Below are 18,695 nucleotides of genomic sequence, written 5' to 3' on the forward strand. Positions count from 1 at the left end.
AATTGGAAAGTTTTCTAACTGAACTGTAGAACTGATTACACAAGTATGAATTTAATCTAGATCAGATCCTTTGATATTATCAGTGAATTATGTAATTGATAATACAATGGACAAAACATGACAGGAATAATAGGAGTAAAAGAATGCTTTTAAAATGATCTGCTTTTCTTAAAGGGTTAGGAAAAGATTAATTTTTATTTTTAAACTACATCAAGAGTATAAAATATGCAGCTTTTAGAACATGTGTGGCCAATGGGAGATTGAATATAACTCCAACTATCACATTAGAATAGATGGGGCCAACAATTTGGATTTTTTGTTTGGCAAGGCTTAATCTATCTATTTCATCTCCTAATCATCCACCCCAAAGAGACAAAAATAGCTTGAGTGCCATTTATTTTGTCAGCTTTTCCCTTCCACTTGTTTTTCTGTTAAAAAAGGAAAATCTGCAGTTTTCTCTTCAGGAGAATTTCAGTATTCTTGCATCCTCTATTGATTAAAAAAAACACACAACAGGAGGGAGAGAAGAGTACTCAATATTGCTATTACAAAAATTTCTCTTGAGGCAAATGAGCGGTTCAGAAATGTGAAAAATTAATAAATAAAACAAAATGCCAACATAAAAAACCCACATAAAATAAAGTTAAGAAAAAAAATAGGAAGGTGTTTTCTCTCTTCAGGGTTAAAAAAAAAAGAGATTGAATTTATATAGAGGATTCTCTTAATATGAACTAGGATAAAGGTTAATGAGTCAACAGAAGTACATATTATTCCCCACAGCAATGAGAAGCAGAGATGGTTAAACTGATTCTTTTATCCAAAGATGAGAATATATTTAATCTTGCTTCTATTTTGAAATTGCTCTCAGATATTGTGCTTGCAATGAAAAAGAAAATGAAATTTTGATTTTGTTTCTGTTGATTAGATAGGTTTATTGTTATAGAAATGGTTTTTACATACTGTTGTGTAAAAGCAAAAAGTTGTGATTGTAATGCTGTTATCTTCTGTGCTAAAGAGAGTCAGAAGTTTGTGCCATTTTTTCTCTTGTTGGCTCATACTATCTTTTTTCTTTTCCCTTCCTTCCCCCTTTTCTAGTTTTCTAATATTTTAATTTTTTTGTATTTTATATTTTGACAAATCAATAAAAAATTATTAAGAAAAAAAAAACTTGGAATGTACACACTTAGTTAATTTTCCCTTTGTCATGAATCTATCTCGATCTAGATCCTATCCAGATCTCAAACTTGTCTGAGAAAAAAGATGAAAGACAGCTTAGAAAAATGTAAAAAATATTATCATCCTCTCTTTCTCTGCTGGAAATGATGTCTTTACAAAAAATTTCTTGCCCCAACATAGGAACATGGCAAGAGTCAGCTTTAATAATGTAGAAAGTAATCAGTGCAGAGTTCTGATCATAGCTTCAGGAACTGAAAAGATAAACAAACCAGGCTTACCTCAGCTTTGTTCTGCTTCTCTTCATACTCGCTTTGTTCCTTCTCCATTCCAACCAGTTTGATTTTCAGATCTGAAACTTCTGCCATTAAATCCAATTTCTGAGTTTCTAGCAACGTCCGACTTAACAGTTCCTGAAAAAAGAGAACATGATTTTTCCAGTTATTCAATTCTAGAATTACAGAAATGGTCTTTTACCCATCTGTTTCTGATTTTAACAATGAATATGCAACATCTACTTCATTATTATTATTATTGTTGTTGTTGTTGTTGTTGTTGTTATGGATCATCGCACAGTCAGCCAGATGTTCAAACTGGATTTGGCATTTTGTCTACCTATCGAGTCCTTACCCAGGACCTGGGATAGGCAGATGTGGATGTTTGATGGTATTACATATTATTACTATTACTATTACTATTATTATTATTATTATTATTATTATTATTATTATTATTATTATTATTTGTCCTACAGTCAGATGTTTAGACTGGATTTGGCATTTTTGTCTACCCACCCATTTTTGTCCTTCCCAAGGACCTGGGATAGGCATGTTTGATGGTGTTAAATCTACCGTTGCAGAATATAAGCTGTTCTAAGTAAAACTGTGTTTTGCAATTGACTGATGGTGATTTTGTCAGTGCCAATGGTGATCAAGTGGTGCTCCAGATGTTTTAGAGTTGTACTCAAGATGCCAATTATTATTGGTACCCGTTTTGCTTTCTTTTGCCACAATCATTCTGACTCCTATTTACAACTCCTTGTATATTTTATGATTTATTATTATTACTATTACTATGTACTACAGTAATTACTTTATTATCCAAGAAATTTAGCATTTTGTATATGGTTTTGTTAAGCATGTTTTGAATTATGGAAGCAGTCAAGTAAACATGTAGTACCAGTAAATAAAATAAGCCATAACTGTTAGAACGGAGTAAAAATACCAAAAATAAAGATTTTTTTTCCCCCAGAGGTTCATCCAGAATAAAGAACAAAATTGTTTTACTATTTTAGGTTTAGAAAATTATATATGACAGATTGGATTTTTAAGGAGGAAATAGCAGCTGGGGAAAATGTTTGCCCTTTCCCCTTCTTTCTTCTCCGCAAAGATGACTAAATAGGGCATATTTCACAAATACAAATGAATTCTGTATATTAGAAACTGCAACAAATGTACCTGTGGCCAAGAGAGGGAGGGCATCCATTCTAATTCAGATGGCTTGTAGTGACAGTTAAAGTAAAAATTCCCCAGAAAGATCCACTGAAATCTTTAAACAATGCCCACTCTACAAATTAATCCTGGGTTTTTTTTGTGAGTGGGATTGTTCTAGTCTAAAATTCCCACAAATTGCTGGGTAGAACAATCTTAAAAAGAACCAGAAGATAAATGAGCATTAAGGATTCCAGAAAGTCACATGACAATATATGGAGATACTATTTCTAACAGTGTCATGTCTCATTTTTCTCACAGCTAGCTCTCTAGCCCCATCTTTTCTGGAAGCTGGAAAAATGAACATTAATATCGGCAAGGGAGCACTAAATAAACATTAAAAAACCCTTTACAAATGGCATCAAAATTAAATCAGTTGAGTAATTTTATCCACAGATGCTGTAGAAGACACGACAAGAAACAATGGGTTAAATTATAAGGAAATAATATTTTTTCAGTTGGAAGTCAGAGAAAATGTCCTAATTTCCCCAGTTGTTCAAAAATAAAATGGTGGTAGACTCTTCTTCACTGAAAGTGCTTAAATAGAAATGGTCACATGCCAGTAATGCTACAGTGGTAGGTTTCTGCCTTGGGCAGAGGTTTGGACCACATGATTGCCAAGGTCCTCTTCAATCTTTACATTCCATGAGTAAATGATTACTAGCATTGGAATTAGAAATTTGTCCTAAAATGAAAAGAGGCCTAATAGTGAACACTTCAAATAGATGCAGCACAAGTAATTTCTGTCTCATGTTACAGTCAATAAATAACCTTTTTGCATGAAGGCAACACCTATTAAAAAAGAAGGAAATAGCTGGAGTAATTGAAGACACAGAGAGTACTAAAGATAGCAGCGATAGACAAAGTTGTTGATTCCACTCCTTCAAATGGTCTGGTAGTCTAAGGAAATATCAAATTTCTGGAATAGTTTTAATTGTCAAGAAAGAGATAATTATTGCAGGATTATTTTGGAGTCAATTGTAATTCAACAAAGGTTTCAAAAAATATGAGAACAACTATCCAAGAATTACAGGACATTTTCTTGCCTGGAAGAAGATGCTGTGACCAAAATACAATGTCAGTTGTTCATGAAATACATCAATATACAGACTTATTCTTGTGTTTACTGATTTTGCAGGAGCATTTGACAGTATCCATTGACAATGGTATAAATGGTGCTACTCCAGAAGGTGTTCCTGCTAAAACAATATGCCCTTTGCTCCACTTATACAATGTATGAAGGATGACAAAGTTCCTGTTAATGACAAAATGTCCAAAGGCTTCCCTGTATATATTGGTGAAAGGCAAGAAGGGATTGCTCTCTCTTGGGATTCAACACTATGATCAATGCAGTAAAGTGGAAGTCTACTTTTTAGGATGGTGTCATATTTGGACAAGATGTTCATCACAAATCAAATGTTATTTTGCAGATATATATGAAAGATATGCCTATGAAATCATGCTTGATATAAAAACTCCTGTTTATATCTAACCATCAATATTGACAAGACCAAGGTATTAACAGCCAATGATTCCTAGACAACTGTACCTTTTGATGAAGCTCACTTGAGCGATTTACATACAGTACATTGGCCAAATTATCGAAGAATATAAAATAGTTGCCACAGACAATATCAACAACCAAATTGACCAGGCTGCTTTAGCCTCCAGAAAGGTGTTTCTAGAGAAAAACCAGTATAAGAATTGCTGCCGAAATGTACTGTACAGTTATCAATAATCAATTATCAATGCATAACGTCTAGGACCTTACTTCAAAATGATTTGAAGAAGGTTGAAGTTTTCTAAAGGTTCTGCCTGAACCAAATAGTATAGATTTCAATCTATGTAAAAACATAAAGTGAAACAGTTAAAGAATGGCACTGCAACCAATTTATGCTAGTTGAGAAAATTCAGAAACATAACTACTGCATGACCCCTGCCAACTTTCTCATTGACATCTCAGGAAATCACACCAGGAAACTGGAAAATACAAAGATGAGCTCCAAAAAAACAAAAACAAAAAACCCTTAGCTGAAGCATATGGAAGAAATCCCAGGAAACAGGACCACAACAAAACCATAACAAAACAAAAACTGGAGGAATATGCTATGTGACATCAGCAAACCCATAATATCTACTAATTACTGTAGATCAGGGTGTCAAACTGACGGCTTGCGGGCTGGTTGCATCATGCTGAGGCCATGCCCACCCCAGCTCCAGCAATGCAAAAAAAGTCGTGATACGTCATGACATGTCACGTGATGCGGCAATTTTGACACCCGTGTTATACAGGTAGTCCTTGACTTGTGACCACAATTGAGCCCAAAATTTCTGTTGTTAAGTGAGACAATTGTTAAGTGAGTTTTGCCTCATTTTACAATCTTTCTTGCCACAGTTGTTAAGTGAATCACTGCAGTTGATAAGTTAGTAACCCAGTTGTTAAGTGAATCTGGATCTCCCATTGACTTTGCTTGTTAGAAGGTCACAAAAGGGAATCACATGACCTTGGGACACAGCAATGGTCATAAATATGAACTAGTTGCCAAACATCTGAATTTTGATCACATGATCATGGGGTTGCTACAAAGGTTGTAACTATGAAAAATAGCTGTCCAAAAATATTGTTCAATAAATAATATGGAGGCAGTTTTCCACTGTACTGTATTATACATAAATACGTCACATTTTAGCTGAACATATAAATGTGCATCATAATGTACACATCATAGCAAAACATCTATAGCAGTGGTGGTGAACCTATGGCATGCATGCCAGAGGCGGCACTCAGAGCTCTTTCTATGGGCACACATGCCGTTGCCCCAGCCTTGCCTCCTCCGTGACCCCCTCCTCACCAGAAGTCCCCCTGGAGGAGAGTCGGCCCCCAAGCATGGCCTACGTGGAGCAGTGCAGTCAAGGAGATGGCAGCTAGGCAGCGTAGACAAGACTCTGCCCTCACATCCCATCACGCACAGTTGATGCTGCGGGGTGCGGGAAGAGGGCATGGCCGCAATGGTGCCGCTGGGCTGCCTGGGCGATCTGCGGCAGGCCCTGGAGGCGGTGAGTGGCCCTGCGGGCAGGCGGGATGGGGTGGGGCAGGGGGTGGAGTGGGGGTGGGGCCAGTTTTTGGGCACTCGGTCTCTAAAAGGTTCACCATCACTGATCTATACTGTCCTAAACCTCTATGAACTACAATTATAACCTCTCAAAGTTTGTTTTATATTTTTATTTAATCCAGATTACATTTCAGTGAAGCCATCTTAAATGTTAACCAAATGACACTTGTGGCCCAGAAAATATATTGAACTGAAAATTATTTGAAGTGGAGCTTAAAGAAATCACCATGGTGCAGTTACTAACATGTGGAAGTAATTACTTCTATTTTCAAGCAGATGCTTACGTTGACCAATTTGCTAGTGGAATATGGCCCACTTTGCTATGTGGAAATTACAGAGTATTCCAGCGGTATGATGCAATTGGAAGGCAGCTTAAATAAACATGGAGTTGTAAGAAGTAAAAGTACAGTTCAGAGTTGTTAATTTTGAAGTGAAAATACAATATATGCCATCTGAAATCTATAGAAACTCCAATATGAATGGCAAAGAACTCAGAGTAGAGCCATAGAAAATGGAATATATATTATTTACAGCATTATGCTTCCACCTAATTATTGTTTTATTTATATTAATATATATGTATTTATTATCAATTAAAACAATTTCCAAGAAAATAATTGGTTTCATGAAAAACAATGTAGGTGGCATGATTGAAAAAGTTATGAATGATTCATACACATATCAATCACTCATATTTTTCAAATATAGTATTATAAATTAACACCGTATATTATTTTTAAGATTGATTTTTAAACTAAGGATCTTCCATGAGATTATTTGCATTTTATGATTTACAAGTGTAATTTTCAAAAATTAATGTGAAATACATTGAATAAATATAAAAAATACTACATAACAGCAATAATAATATGGTATATTAAATAGTATAGAAAGTATAGAACAGCAGCAAAGATTCATACTGCAGTTGTAAGTTCCAAAACAGCACATTGTTGTTGAAATATTAAGTTTATTTAAAATAAAATTATTTAACAAATGTAGTTTGAAAATGCAGCAAAATCCCCAACTATGAGGAATTTAGAAGACAGAAACAAAGCAGAAAATCTTATACTACAATGAAACAGTCCAAAAGAGTATATATGCTTTATTAAAATATATATTGTTGAAAGTGCAAACTATTATGTTCTATCTCTTCATGAAAGAAGTTTGGAAAAAAATCCTACCTGTTCTGCAAAATTCAGCAAGAATCACCATTGTATGAAAGCTGCACTTTATAAGAACCATGTGTCAGCTCAGATGTAAAAGGGATGAGATACTACTCATTTAAATCAAACGCAGCTAAGAATCTGACTGTGTTATTACGTAGTAATAGGCTTTGGTCTACAGCCTTCCTCTTCACTGTTTAAAACATTGCAAATCTAAGGAAAAGGAGAAAGCCCAAATTTGCCAGAGCAAACCATTTCAACAATAGGCTTATGCATTTATATTCAACACTAATTTTAGATATAACTCAAAAAAGCTTAAACAAGAACATTTTTAGGGGCGAAGAAGGTGAGCTTTAAAAAACTAAAAACCTCCTGCAGCATTTCAGCAATTACGACTGGTCATTATAATATCTGCACAGCATCAACAACTAATGTCTTTTTTGTCATGTCTTTTTGAGATCTGAAACCTGAAAAGAGGGGGGCAGTCTTGTTGTCATGTCAGTAAAAATGGCCTGCCTGCCTCTATGACACAACCCAGTTGAGCTTGGCTAGACTTGTATGAAAGAGAATTTATTTATTTATTTATTTATGAGACTTATATACCGCTTTAAGTGCAAGCACTCTCTAAGCAGTGTACACCAGTAAGCAATGTATATATATATTTACATTGCCCCCAACAATCTGGGTCCTCATTTTACCTACCCCAGAAAGATGGAAGGCTGAGTCAACCTTCAGGAAATTCAGGGCCAAAGGCCAGACTAGGCCTTTCCAGGACTGAAAAATGTCCTGGAAAAAGAAAAGAGATTAGGAATAAAATGGTAGCTTCAGAGTTTCTAAGCAAAGCTTAGAAATAGGCATATGTCCCTTGAAGAATGTACATGGCAGAAAATAGCAAAGCTCTGCAGTGCAATGCGTAAGCCTAATGAATGCATGCTAGAACTGTGTAAGATAAAAATAAGAATGGGGTCAAATGGGGCTATGCTTTATCCCAGACATCAATTCCGGCTGTACGCCATGGATCTTCCTGAAAATAATAAATGTTCCTGTAAGTTTCCTCTCAATGTTTGGATGTTGAACATTTTGTCACAAAATTCACATTGTGGCTAAAGATAAAGACAACAATGAGGACTGCAATGGGCAGAAGACTCCCAAAGTCCACCGTGAATACCAACTAGCAGACAGAGGACATGATGAAAACATGGACAGATTCAACCACAGTTTCAGCTGGGGAACTATAAACAGGCCAAGCTAAATCCAAATATGTAAGGGGATTCCTGGAAGCTTAGCATTTAGACAAGTCAGCCATCAATAGACACAGAGAAATAAACCATATTTATACACTATTGAAAAGAGACAAAAAAAGCTATCGATAGTAAGTATCAATATGTCCTAGAAACAGTGCTGATAAACCCAAAATGAACTTTGAACTATTAAATTTTAAAAGCACTGTGGAATACAAACATTAAAAGTAAGAGGATGTGAGAGGATTGATTTTTTTTTTCATCCAGAAGATGAAGTAAGAAAGAGGCCTTATCTGCTTCCCTGACAAAACTAACAAGAGCATTTTTGTGGTGGCAGCCAATGAATAAATGGAATACCCTCTGCAGAGAGGCTCATCATTAGCATCCTTTTGGTGGCAGGTGAAGATCTTTTTATTTTATTATTTTATTTTCTCAGCCTTTTAAAATTGCATTATAATTCATATTATTTTAGATTTTTGACAACTATCAGTATGTATCTGTATTGAGATGTGTTTGAATTATTTAGTATTTTATTTGATTGGATACGTTTTAATTGTGTTTTATTATATACTACCCTGAAAGCTTCAGCTATTAGTAGTTTAAAGGTTTAAATATACATATACATACATACACACACATATATATATATACACACACACACATACACACACACACACATAAATAGCCAAAAGATGGTACTATGAAATCACATTTTTTTCTGTATGATTCCTGATTGCCTATGTTCCCCATGTGGTCAGGCCTATTCAAAATATAAACACATATACTATTTTACATAAAAACATTTATTTACAGTAGAGAGGTAAAGGAAAAAAAGAAAATAGGATTCACAAGTGGATTGGTTAATAAATACATAGGTTTCAACCCAGAAGCAGCACATTTCATACTGAAAAGAGACAGCAGTGAACATTTAGCAGTTTTAATTTACAAATAATTACTATTTCCTTCCTGCATTATAGATAAATTCCTAAATTACCACAGATAAATTCTTAATTTACCAGAAAGACTGGAAAGAGGTGGCTGGAGTCAACATTAAAGGAACATCACGGAAAACAAATGCTTGCAAATTTACAGTGCATGAAAATAATCTTGTGTAATGGTCTGTGACCACTTTGGAGAGCTATTTAATTACATTCGCTGAATTGGAATATAATGCTGCCAAAAACTAGCAACAAGAAGAGTGAAAATTTCAATGTGAGTTTGTATAAATATAGGGCTCTGGTACTCTGGCACTCCCTGCCTTCCTGGACTCCATAATGTGCCACTGCCCACAGTACCCCCTGCCCCTCCATGGCCTCCAGCAGCTCTTCAGCAGTGTCTGCCAGCCCACCTGGAGCCTCTGTCAGCCATTCTATGGCTTCTGTGGAGCTGCCAGCCCTCTGTCACTGGCCTCCAGTGATCTGCCCAATGCCTCCCCTGACTCTCCTGTGGCTTCTGCTGACCCACCTGAGGCCTCCATTGACTCTCTTATAGCCACCACATTAGCCATGCTTCCTAGTCCCTGCCTGCAGCACTGCTCCCTCCACACTCCTTATCTGGGATTCCCATCTTTCCCCACTTAAACGGCCCACGTGGCCTGGGATTACAATGGCAACCTGGACTTTCAGGATTGCTTTCATTAAGCAATGTACTCGTGTAACATCGTGTTTTATGATCATATTGCTTAGCAACAGCAATCTTGATCCCAACTGCTACTGTAAATCAAGGACTACCTAAACTTCAGAGGGAAAGGTAAGCTATCTTGTGGTGAATGTTTTTTTATGTTCTATGATTTCGATCTCAGAAAGAAAGAATGGGATCAAGCTTTTGTGTAAAAAAAAATATCTCATCTGCTCCCCAGTTTTTGTTGTTGTTTTCTTAGTTTCCTAATACTCCTATGAGATAGATTAGATGGAAAGATAATGGCTGGCTCAAAATCATTCAATTAGTTTTATGACTGAGTAGAGATTTGAAACTGAATGTCCCAGGTGGACTCCAGTACTCTTATCTATTATAGCCCATCTGGACTTAAATAATCACTGTTATTGTTTAATTCAGTAATCCTTGTTTTTATTAGTAGCATCAATCTAATGTTTGTATGCTTTTTGTTATAAAAGAAAACAGTTGGATCTACTATTGGAATTTTGATTTTATTTACTTGTTAAATTTATATCCTACCTTTCACAAAGCTCAATGTTTAGATAGCACTGCCTCTTCCTATTTTCCCAATAACAAACTTGTAAGGTATATTGGGCTAAGAGAGATTGACTATCCAAAGTCACCCAAACAATTTATAGAGCTGAGGATGGACTAGGATTAAGTTTCCCAACTCCTATCCAATACTTTCTCTACTACACCATACTTGTTTCCTGCAAACAGCTAATTACAGGTAGTCCTTGACTTATGACCACAATTGAGCTCAAAATTTCCATTGCTAAGTGAGACAGTTCTTAAATGAGTTTTGCTCATTTTACAACCTTTCTTGCCAGTTGTTAAGTGAATCACTGCAGTTGTTAAGTTAGTAACATGGTCCTTAAGTAAATCTGGCTTCCTCATTGACTTTGCTTGTCAGAAGGGCACAAAAGCTGATCAGACAACACCAGGATACCGCAACTGTCATAAATATGAACCAATTGTCAAACCTCTGAATTTTGATCAGGTGACCATATGGATGCTGCAACAGTTGTACATGTTAAAAATGATCATGTCACTTTTTTCAGTAGTGTTGTAACTTCAAATGGTCATTAAACAAATGGTTGTAAATTGAGCACTACCTGTATACTCCATATTATATTATGCTTACCTCTTAAAGCATTTGTTGTTATTGTTTATTTTAACTGTGCAACTACGGAAGTTAGTTTCCATAGTTCAATAAACTGCTGTGTTGCTTAGATTCTTTGTAATAAAAGTAATTAATTGGTGGTGTAAAAATGTTTTCTTTTTGGTTTGAGAACAAAAATTGTGGGGTTTTTTTGAAAAAAAATTGTCATATGATTTTACAGACTTCATTTTGAAATTTTACATTAATATCCTTTATTTTATTTAAAATATATATATTATTTAAGCATTTATGTAAACCAGTCTCCAAACTTGTAAATTCACTTCAAATCTCCTGTAATTTCAGCCACAAAGGAGAGAGAGCAGAAACAGCTTCTAAGCTCTCAGTTACAATGAATTTCTATATTATTAGAAGAGTAGGTAACCAGTCAAACAGGTTCTTAGCCACATCCAGTTCTCTTGTTGAATTTTCACCGTCAGATAGCCATGAATAATGTACACAGTAGTATTACTTTACATCCCAGCTGAATAGCAATATAATGCAATATGACTGAAAAATTCAAGAACAAAGCAAATAAGTGCAGCTGATCATTGGAAACATACTTAATCTCAGCCTTAGTTGAAGGGTCTGTAGAATCAAGAGTAATATTAAGTGTGCCTGTTTAAAGAAGAACTTGCACTAAAAAAAACGTGTTTTCCTACCTGTTGAAGCATCTCTTCTGTAGCATTAAGCTTCAGCTGGTGCCCTTCAAGGCAAACTTCTAAATCTCGGATTTTTTCTCCTTGGGCTTCAACTTGGTCTGTTAGAACACTCACCTGTAATTTAAGGGATAAGGATGAGGTGGACTGTAGCAGTAGCAACAACGGTGGCAATAGTAACCAGATAAAAATACTAACACTTTCAGCTGTCAAATTTGTTTTTTGGGGGAGACACAATCATATTAAAGATTTCCAATTAATTTCATGTCTGAGAAAGGATTTGAATTCCACCTCTCCACAGACCTAGATCTGTGTTCTATATCACATACCTCTTAACCCTTCTGCAAATATTACAAACTGATTGTTAAAAAAGTTACGTATATAGAAAGTTATAAGTCTCACCTTAAAAGTCACTACATCACACTTTAAAAATGAATCAACAGGATTTTTAATTAATTTAAAAAAAGAAATGATCTGTTAAAAATTGACCTGAAGACCATGCATCAGTATTTACATTAAACACTCCTTTGAAGGAAAAAGCCTTTGCAGAAACCCTGTTAATATTTTAAGCAGGCTTTGAGCAAGCAAAGTCCTTTCAGCTTTTGCCAATTTTCCCCTTAAAAGCAGGAAAAACACAAAGCAAAAAACATTTCAGGAAGCTAACCAATAACCGTTCTTCTTACAAGAAAAGCTCACCTATCAAATAAAGCTTCTCTAACTTACACAACGCAGTACACAAAAGACATGTCCTAGTACTGTCAGTGTTCTAGTTCTCACCAGTTCAAAGTATACAAGCTTGAACAAGAACAGAGAATTTATGCCATGAAATTGCAACAAAAGAGAGAATTATTATTACTCAGAGAGATTTATAGAAAAACATTATTAAGAAATAAATAACTCCATCCTAAAAGAAATTAGGAAATACAATAATACCTTTGAATTTTTTTTTAAAAAAGCAGCTTTTGTAATCCATCTGAAAATGTGGTTCATAATGTGATTATAATTATCATATGATAAATGGGGATTCGCACCATTCAGATTTCTTTTGTCTTTATAAAACTTAAAATCTGGGATAAATTGATTGAAGAGCTTTGTGGATTTGCTATCTCATTCCTTCTTTTGGACAGGATTGGTATTAATAAAGGAACTATTGCAGAACGATGGATTAGTGACATACCTTTTGTACTTTTGTAGTAGTACATAATTATAGGTTTTCTAAAGTAACGTAGATTTAAGGAGAAAGTTGTTGACTGTGAATTAAACATTGGTTACACATTTTTTTCATAAAGTGTATCCTCTCAATTTAGGATTTTTCCCATTAGTGTCCTACAGCTTTCTTTAGCTTTACCTGACCACCACTAATGTAAAGTCTGTTGTGTCATTGTTATATTGACACAACAATGCCTGTACAATTCTAAAAGATATTAATAATTAACTTGTGGGAATCCTGCTTTAGTCTGAAGGAACATCAACATTAAACTTTTTTAGTTGCAATCAGAACACCGTGTTTTTATTACTATATGTGCTGAACTATATGTACAAAACTTCAGGTATTTCATATTCGGTGAGTAAAAATGCTGCAATTGATTTTATAAAAATAAAAATATTTCTAGTAAGACACCTATTAATAATAATTAGATCCATTATAAAATCTCTTGCATTAGCCGAATTGTACAAGCTATTGCAAAATAATTGAATCAATTATTACTTGGAGCGCAAATGTACTTTTGCAAATAATGTCATATTTTTACATGATGCACTATTTAGGCAATGCCTCATAAAAGAAACATTAACAACTTGCACCTGCTTTTCTGAATGTGAGATACTAGAGCAGGAAATAGATATGCAATTCACAAAAAATATTTTAATTACTTCATCTTCAATTAACTGTCATGAACATTTAAGGCCAATGGGAGGATAAATGACCATGCTCATGAAAATAATAGGGACATAGAACAAAAATTGTGGCACAGTTTAAGAAGTGCAGTTCTATCATGGAAGATGCTGCTTCTATCATGGAAGATACGTTCTCCAAGAGGCAAATAGATCACCATATAGATCTGGCCTTTTGTCTTTCTCTTGGATAATGTTCTAGTACCCATATTTTCCCCAAAATAAGACCAAATGTTATATTAATTTTTGCTCCAAAAGATGCATTAGGGCTTATTTTCCGATTAGGTCTTATTTGAGGAGAAATACGATACTAAATGTGTCCATCTGGCTGATGATCTTAACTGGGGCTTATTTTTGGGGTGGGGCTTATATTACAGGCATCCTGAAAAATAACGCTAGGGCTTATTTTGCAGTTAGATCTTATTTTTGGGGAAACAAGGTATTAACAAGAATCTTGAGGGAGATGAGCTGTCTAGAAACATGACAAATAAAATAAGGAAAACCCTTTATATTTTTTGGAGAAAATTAAGAATACTGTAGCTAAATTCCCAAGTTTGGAAACAACTGTATATATCTCTTTTGTCCAGATAAAACAGAAAATGAAAATGTTTTCTGTTCTGATCTTTAAAGCCCTTAATGGCATTGCTTCAGGCTACTTATGAACTGCCCAATCCCTCTAGGACAAGCTCATCTTAGATATGCTGACAGAGAGAGCCTACTTTCAACCTTGTTGGTCAAAGAACTCTGGGGGAGTGATAAGACACCACCTACACCTAGTTCCTGACTCCCATGCAGTTCTTTCAGCAGTTCCAAGAAGATTCCACCCCTATTTGCACTCTGATACAGGTGACTCTGAGGGCAGATGAACCCCCAAGTGGGCTCAAGACCTCCCAAGGAAAGTGCTAACGACCTGATGACAGCAAAGAAATATAATCCTTCCAATCACCACCACCCATCCTGTCAGAACTAATCCTTCCATCGCCCACACCATCCTGCCAAAACTGATGAAGCTTCTTGGATGAGAAGTGAAATGTCTTCCTCAAGGAAAAAAAAACAGTCCAAAGCACCTTTGAGACAATTCTGAATATCAGGATCCAGAAGAAGAGCCTTCTCTGCTGCAGCACCCCCTTTGTAACATCTAATTCTCTAAGACAGTGGTTCTCAACCTGTGGGTCGGGACCCCATTTGGGGTCAAACGACTATTTCATGGAGGTTGCCAAACAATATAGTCCGCCATTTTTTCCCATTTTCCTTAGCTGTGCTACTCCCTTTTATTCTATTGGCTTTTGAAAGCTAATAGAATAGACTCTTTTGAATAGAGGCTAATTCTATTGGCTTTCAAAAGCCAATAGGAATTGTCCAGGCTGTCTCTGCCCTGCTGAGCCCGCCAAAAGTCCCATTCTGCAAACGGTGCTGCACCAGTTGAGTAGTCCTCGACTTACGACCAGTTGAGTACTGCTCGACTTACGACCGGTTGGGGGTCGCGGCATTAAAAAGGTTGAGAACCACTGCTCTAAGATGTCCTCGCCTTCCCATCCTTCCCCAAGAACCTGAAGACCTGGCTCTGCTGATTGGCCTGGGGATCAAGTGGGGAAGTTCCACACTGGAGGTGGCTGCTGGATGGATAACAGACTCCACTTCCCCTCTTTGCTCTCTACTCTTCACTCATCCATCCTTTTGATGTATTCTCATTGTGTTCTTTTTCATTGTTTATTTTATTGTTCTATTATTTTACTTCTGTTTATACTCTTTTCATTTCTTCCTTTTTAAGCCCCCTCGAGTAGCCCCACAGCAAGATAGCTGGCAAATAAATTTAACAAACAAATGAGGAAAAACAAATGAAGGAAAACACATTGCACCTTAATTGTAACTTTTGTATTTTGTTTTATCCTGTTTTATTCTATAGTTGTTTGATAAGTCTTATTTCCCTATTTCAGTGTTTCCCAAACTTGACAATTTTAAGGCATGAGGACTTCAACTCCCAGAATTCCACAGCCAGCAACGCTGGCTGTGGAATTCTGGGAATTGAAGTCCACATGCCTTAAAATTGTCAAGTTTGGGAAACACTGCCCTATTTCATGGGGAAAGAGATTAGCATTGATTTGAGCTAGGAAACATATTCTTGGCAGCCACAAAAAGAAGAGGCGCATGTTAATGTGAGACAAACAAGAAAAAAACAGACAGCCAAGGCATTGCCAAGGAATTCAAGACAACTGGCATAGTGAAGGATATTGAACTTTTCAATAGGTTGCATGAACCTATCTCCATAAATCATTCCAGGATTTTATTGAAAGTCAAGGCCCAGTAGATAATTGGATTTAATGGTTTGTGTATTTCCTTATTTTCCATTACTGCTTTGTGAAATGCCAAGGGAGTACCTTAGGAAGAATGCTCCTAGGATTGGCATGGGAAATAGCCATTCATTTGTCAGAATTGATAACAAACCAATACAAGAAGTGCAATAATTTTGGTAAATGGACAATCCAGCCAGGTCATTTGTCTCTCACACCCTTATATCTATAGTATGGTAGATGAATCCACCATTATAGCCGAAATCCAGCAGACAGAAAACTGAAGTTCTCATTTATTGCTCCTTTAGCAATGATTAGCTTAGGGAAGATGAACCAGTATAGAAGCTTTTAATATAGGAAGCTGATTTTACACAAGGACACAAAAGACTGCACTGATAAGTTACATTGACTTGTACAAGTGTATGACTCTTAAGACTATTTTCAGTTGCTCTAAAAAAGAATAAAATGGCTTAACCATTCTACAAGCCTAAACTTTTTTCACATGTAGCAGCTAGGTGATTCATCTTCTGTAAAAAATCAAAATATACTGTATCTGAAGAAAATGAATATGAAATTATTTTTGACGCCACCATGACTATCAAATGAATCAGTGTATTTCATACTTTTTAACAAGAGGTTAAATTACTTCCAAATTAGTGCCAAGAAAATCCCATGGCTATACCCTATAGTTGTCAGAAGGAAACTTTGTTATGGCATAATCAATGCAAGGTTATATAAATTCCATACCTGCAATATGAGAGATTCTTTATCACCTTCTAATCTTGTCAGACGTTCTTGATACGTCTCATTACTGGTGGAAGTATGATGATTCACCTGGGACTGAAAAGAAAAGAAGTTTAGAACACAAGTAACAGAAACATAATTACAGTGCTGGGATTCAAATATGTGAACAACCTGTCCTCTGTGTGGATGCTGCTTCCAGAAGTCCATTCTGGGCCTGGGCAACAAAAAATTAGCTACCAGTTCTGCCGAAGTGATGCGAACCAGCTGAATCCCACAACTGCATAATTATTATATGTAATTAATCTAGATCAGACATGTCAAACACAAGGCCCGGGGACTGGATGCAACCCACGACGTGATTTCATGTGGCCCATGAAGCCATCCTGGAACAGTGAGGGAATGGCCCCCGCTGCCTTGGCCCTGGCCCAGGCCGCCCGGGAGCCAATGTACAATTTTGTGGTGGCCAACTATGCTGAAACACATTCAGTCTTAGCTCCACAAGGCTGTCTGGAAACAGCAAGGGACCGACCCCTGCTGCATTGGACCCGCCCCCTGGGCGCATGCTGGGAAGGTGTCACCCTTTGTGAGGAATGAAGAAATGCACCATCGTCAGGAAATGGCCAGCAAATGGCCCTTGCCTCCTTCACATATCTGGCTTGATGGGCTCCGGGGGAGGGGTTTTAGCAGGCAGTGGGGCGCTGTCCTCACAGCACCGAGAGGCTGAGCCAGGCAGTGTGAATCCAAAAAGAAGCACGATGCTGCTCAGCCCCCAGCCTGCCCAATTTCAGCAGGCAGTAAGGTGCAAAGCTGGCGAGCTTCGCACTGCCCAGCTCAGCCTCTTGGCGCTGTGAGGAGAGCACCCCGCTGCCTACCGAAACTGGGCAGGCTGGGGGCTGGGTGACATCGCACTTCTTTTCGGATTCGCATTGTCTGGCTCTGCCTCTCAGCACTGTGAGGAGAGCACCTTGCTGCCTGCCGAAACTAGGCAGCCTGGGGGCTAGATGGCATTGCGCAGGTAACGACTCTCATGTTGCTCATAGTGTCCCCTCCCCCAAAGCCCACCAAGCCAGATATGTGAAGTAGGCAAGGGCCATGTGCTGGCCCTTCCAGGTGATGATGCATTTCTTCATTCCTCATGAAGGGTGACACCTCCCCAGCTGCGTTTCTTGCCTGTTTTTTCTCCCTCCCTCATCTCAAATATTTTCCCACCACTCTGTTCTTGAAGGAAGGAGAGGAACAGTGAGGGTCTTCCAGTGGACCGTACCTTGGCGCTTGCTCCGGTCCCATCCCCTTCTGCCAGAGACCCTCAGATCTGTCCCATTCCTGCCCAGGCCCCCACAGGCACCCTTGACGTGAATGATGTAGAACTGGCCATGCCCACCCAGTAGGCTGCACCCACCCTGGCCACACCTACCTGGTCCCAAGGACAACCACAATGCTGATGTGGCCCTCAATGAAATTGAGTTTGACAATCTAAATATTTCATTTTAATGAGTGTAATTGTTGTGTAAAGCTAGATCTTTCCATTACTAGAAACTATTAAAGAGAGAGAGAGTGGCACAGAAAGGATGCAACAAGGCTTTTTTTTTTTTTGGGCTCTGTGTGTGCAGTTGTTGTAATCTTATTCACAGGATATTATATAGGATCCAAATAGGTAAATATCAGACTAGAATAGCCATGGGAAGAACATGAAGAAAAGTTATGTAAATACAGTTAAAACAAACTCAGGTCATTTTCAAGATTTAGCTGTTGATGGAACACACAAGCCAAAAAAAATAACTCATGCCTGAACCAGAGGGTTGTTAGTTATATCTTTCAGTAAAAAAGATTAACTTGCTTTAAAATAGGCCTGGAATGGGTGGTAACAAAGAATACAAGGTGTGTCCTGGTTAATGAAAGGAAGTTTGAATCATCACATTTCTCTATCAAAACAGAAGCAAACATAAGGAAAATATAGTTATTAGGAGCACTTCTGTTATTCTATCTGCTATGATCAACTTGGTTGCTGTGTACAGACCATTAATTTATTGCCCTCCAGCTCCTAGATAGTGGATCTAATTAGGATACAAAATGCCAGACTTCAAGTTCAGCAACTTCCCCTAAGCTAGCAATG

General features: G+C 37.0%; 1 protein-coding gene across 13 annotated transcripts in view; it reads right to left on the minus strand.

The window, feature by feature from the left end:
- Nucleotides 1-18,695, minus strand: part of PPFIBP2 (PPFIA binding protein 2) — a 140,317-nt gene that overhangs the window by 54,420 nt on the left and 67,202 nt on the right. For all 13 annotated transcript variants that reach the window (XM_039340375.1, XM_039340377.1, XM_039340374.1 and 10 more), the window contains 3 exons: nt 16,586-16,678; nt 11,658-11,771; nt 1,455-1,586 (listed from right to left, as the gene is read on the minus strand). In XM_039340375.1, coding sequence (XP_039196309.1) covers nt 1,455-1,586; nt 11,658-11,771; nt 16,586-16,678 — 339 coding nt within the window. The remainder of the gene's footprint in view (nt 1-1,454; nt 1,587-11,657; nt 11,772-16,585; nt 16,679-18,695) is intronic.

Source organism: Crotalus tigris, unplaced genomic scaffold (assembly GCF_016545835.1).
Source record: "Crotalus tigris isolate CLP2741 ecotype Arizona unplaced genomic scaffold, ASM1654583v1 scf7180000017744.3724543626:3957646, whole genome shotgun sequence".
Taxonomy (NCBI): domain Eukaryota; kingdom Metazoa; phylum Chordata; class Lepidosauria; order Squamata; family Viperidae; genus Crotalus; species Crotalus tigris.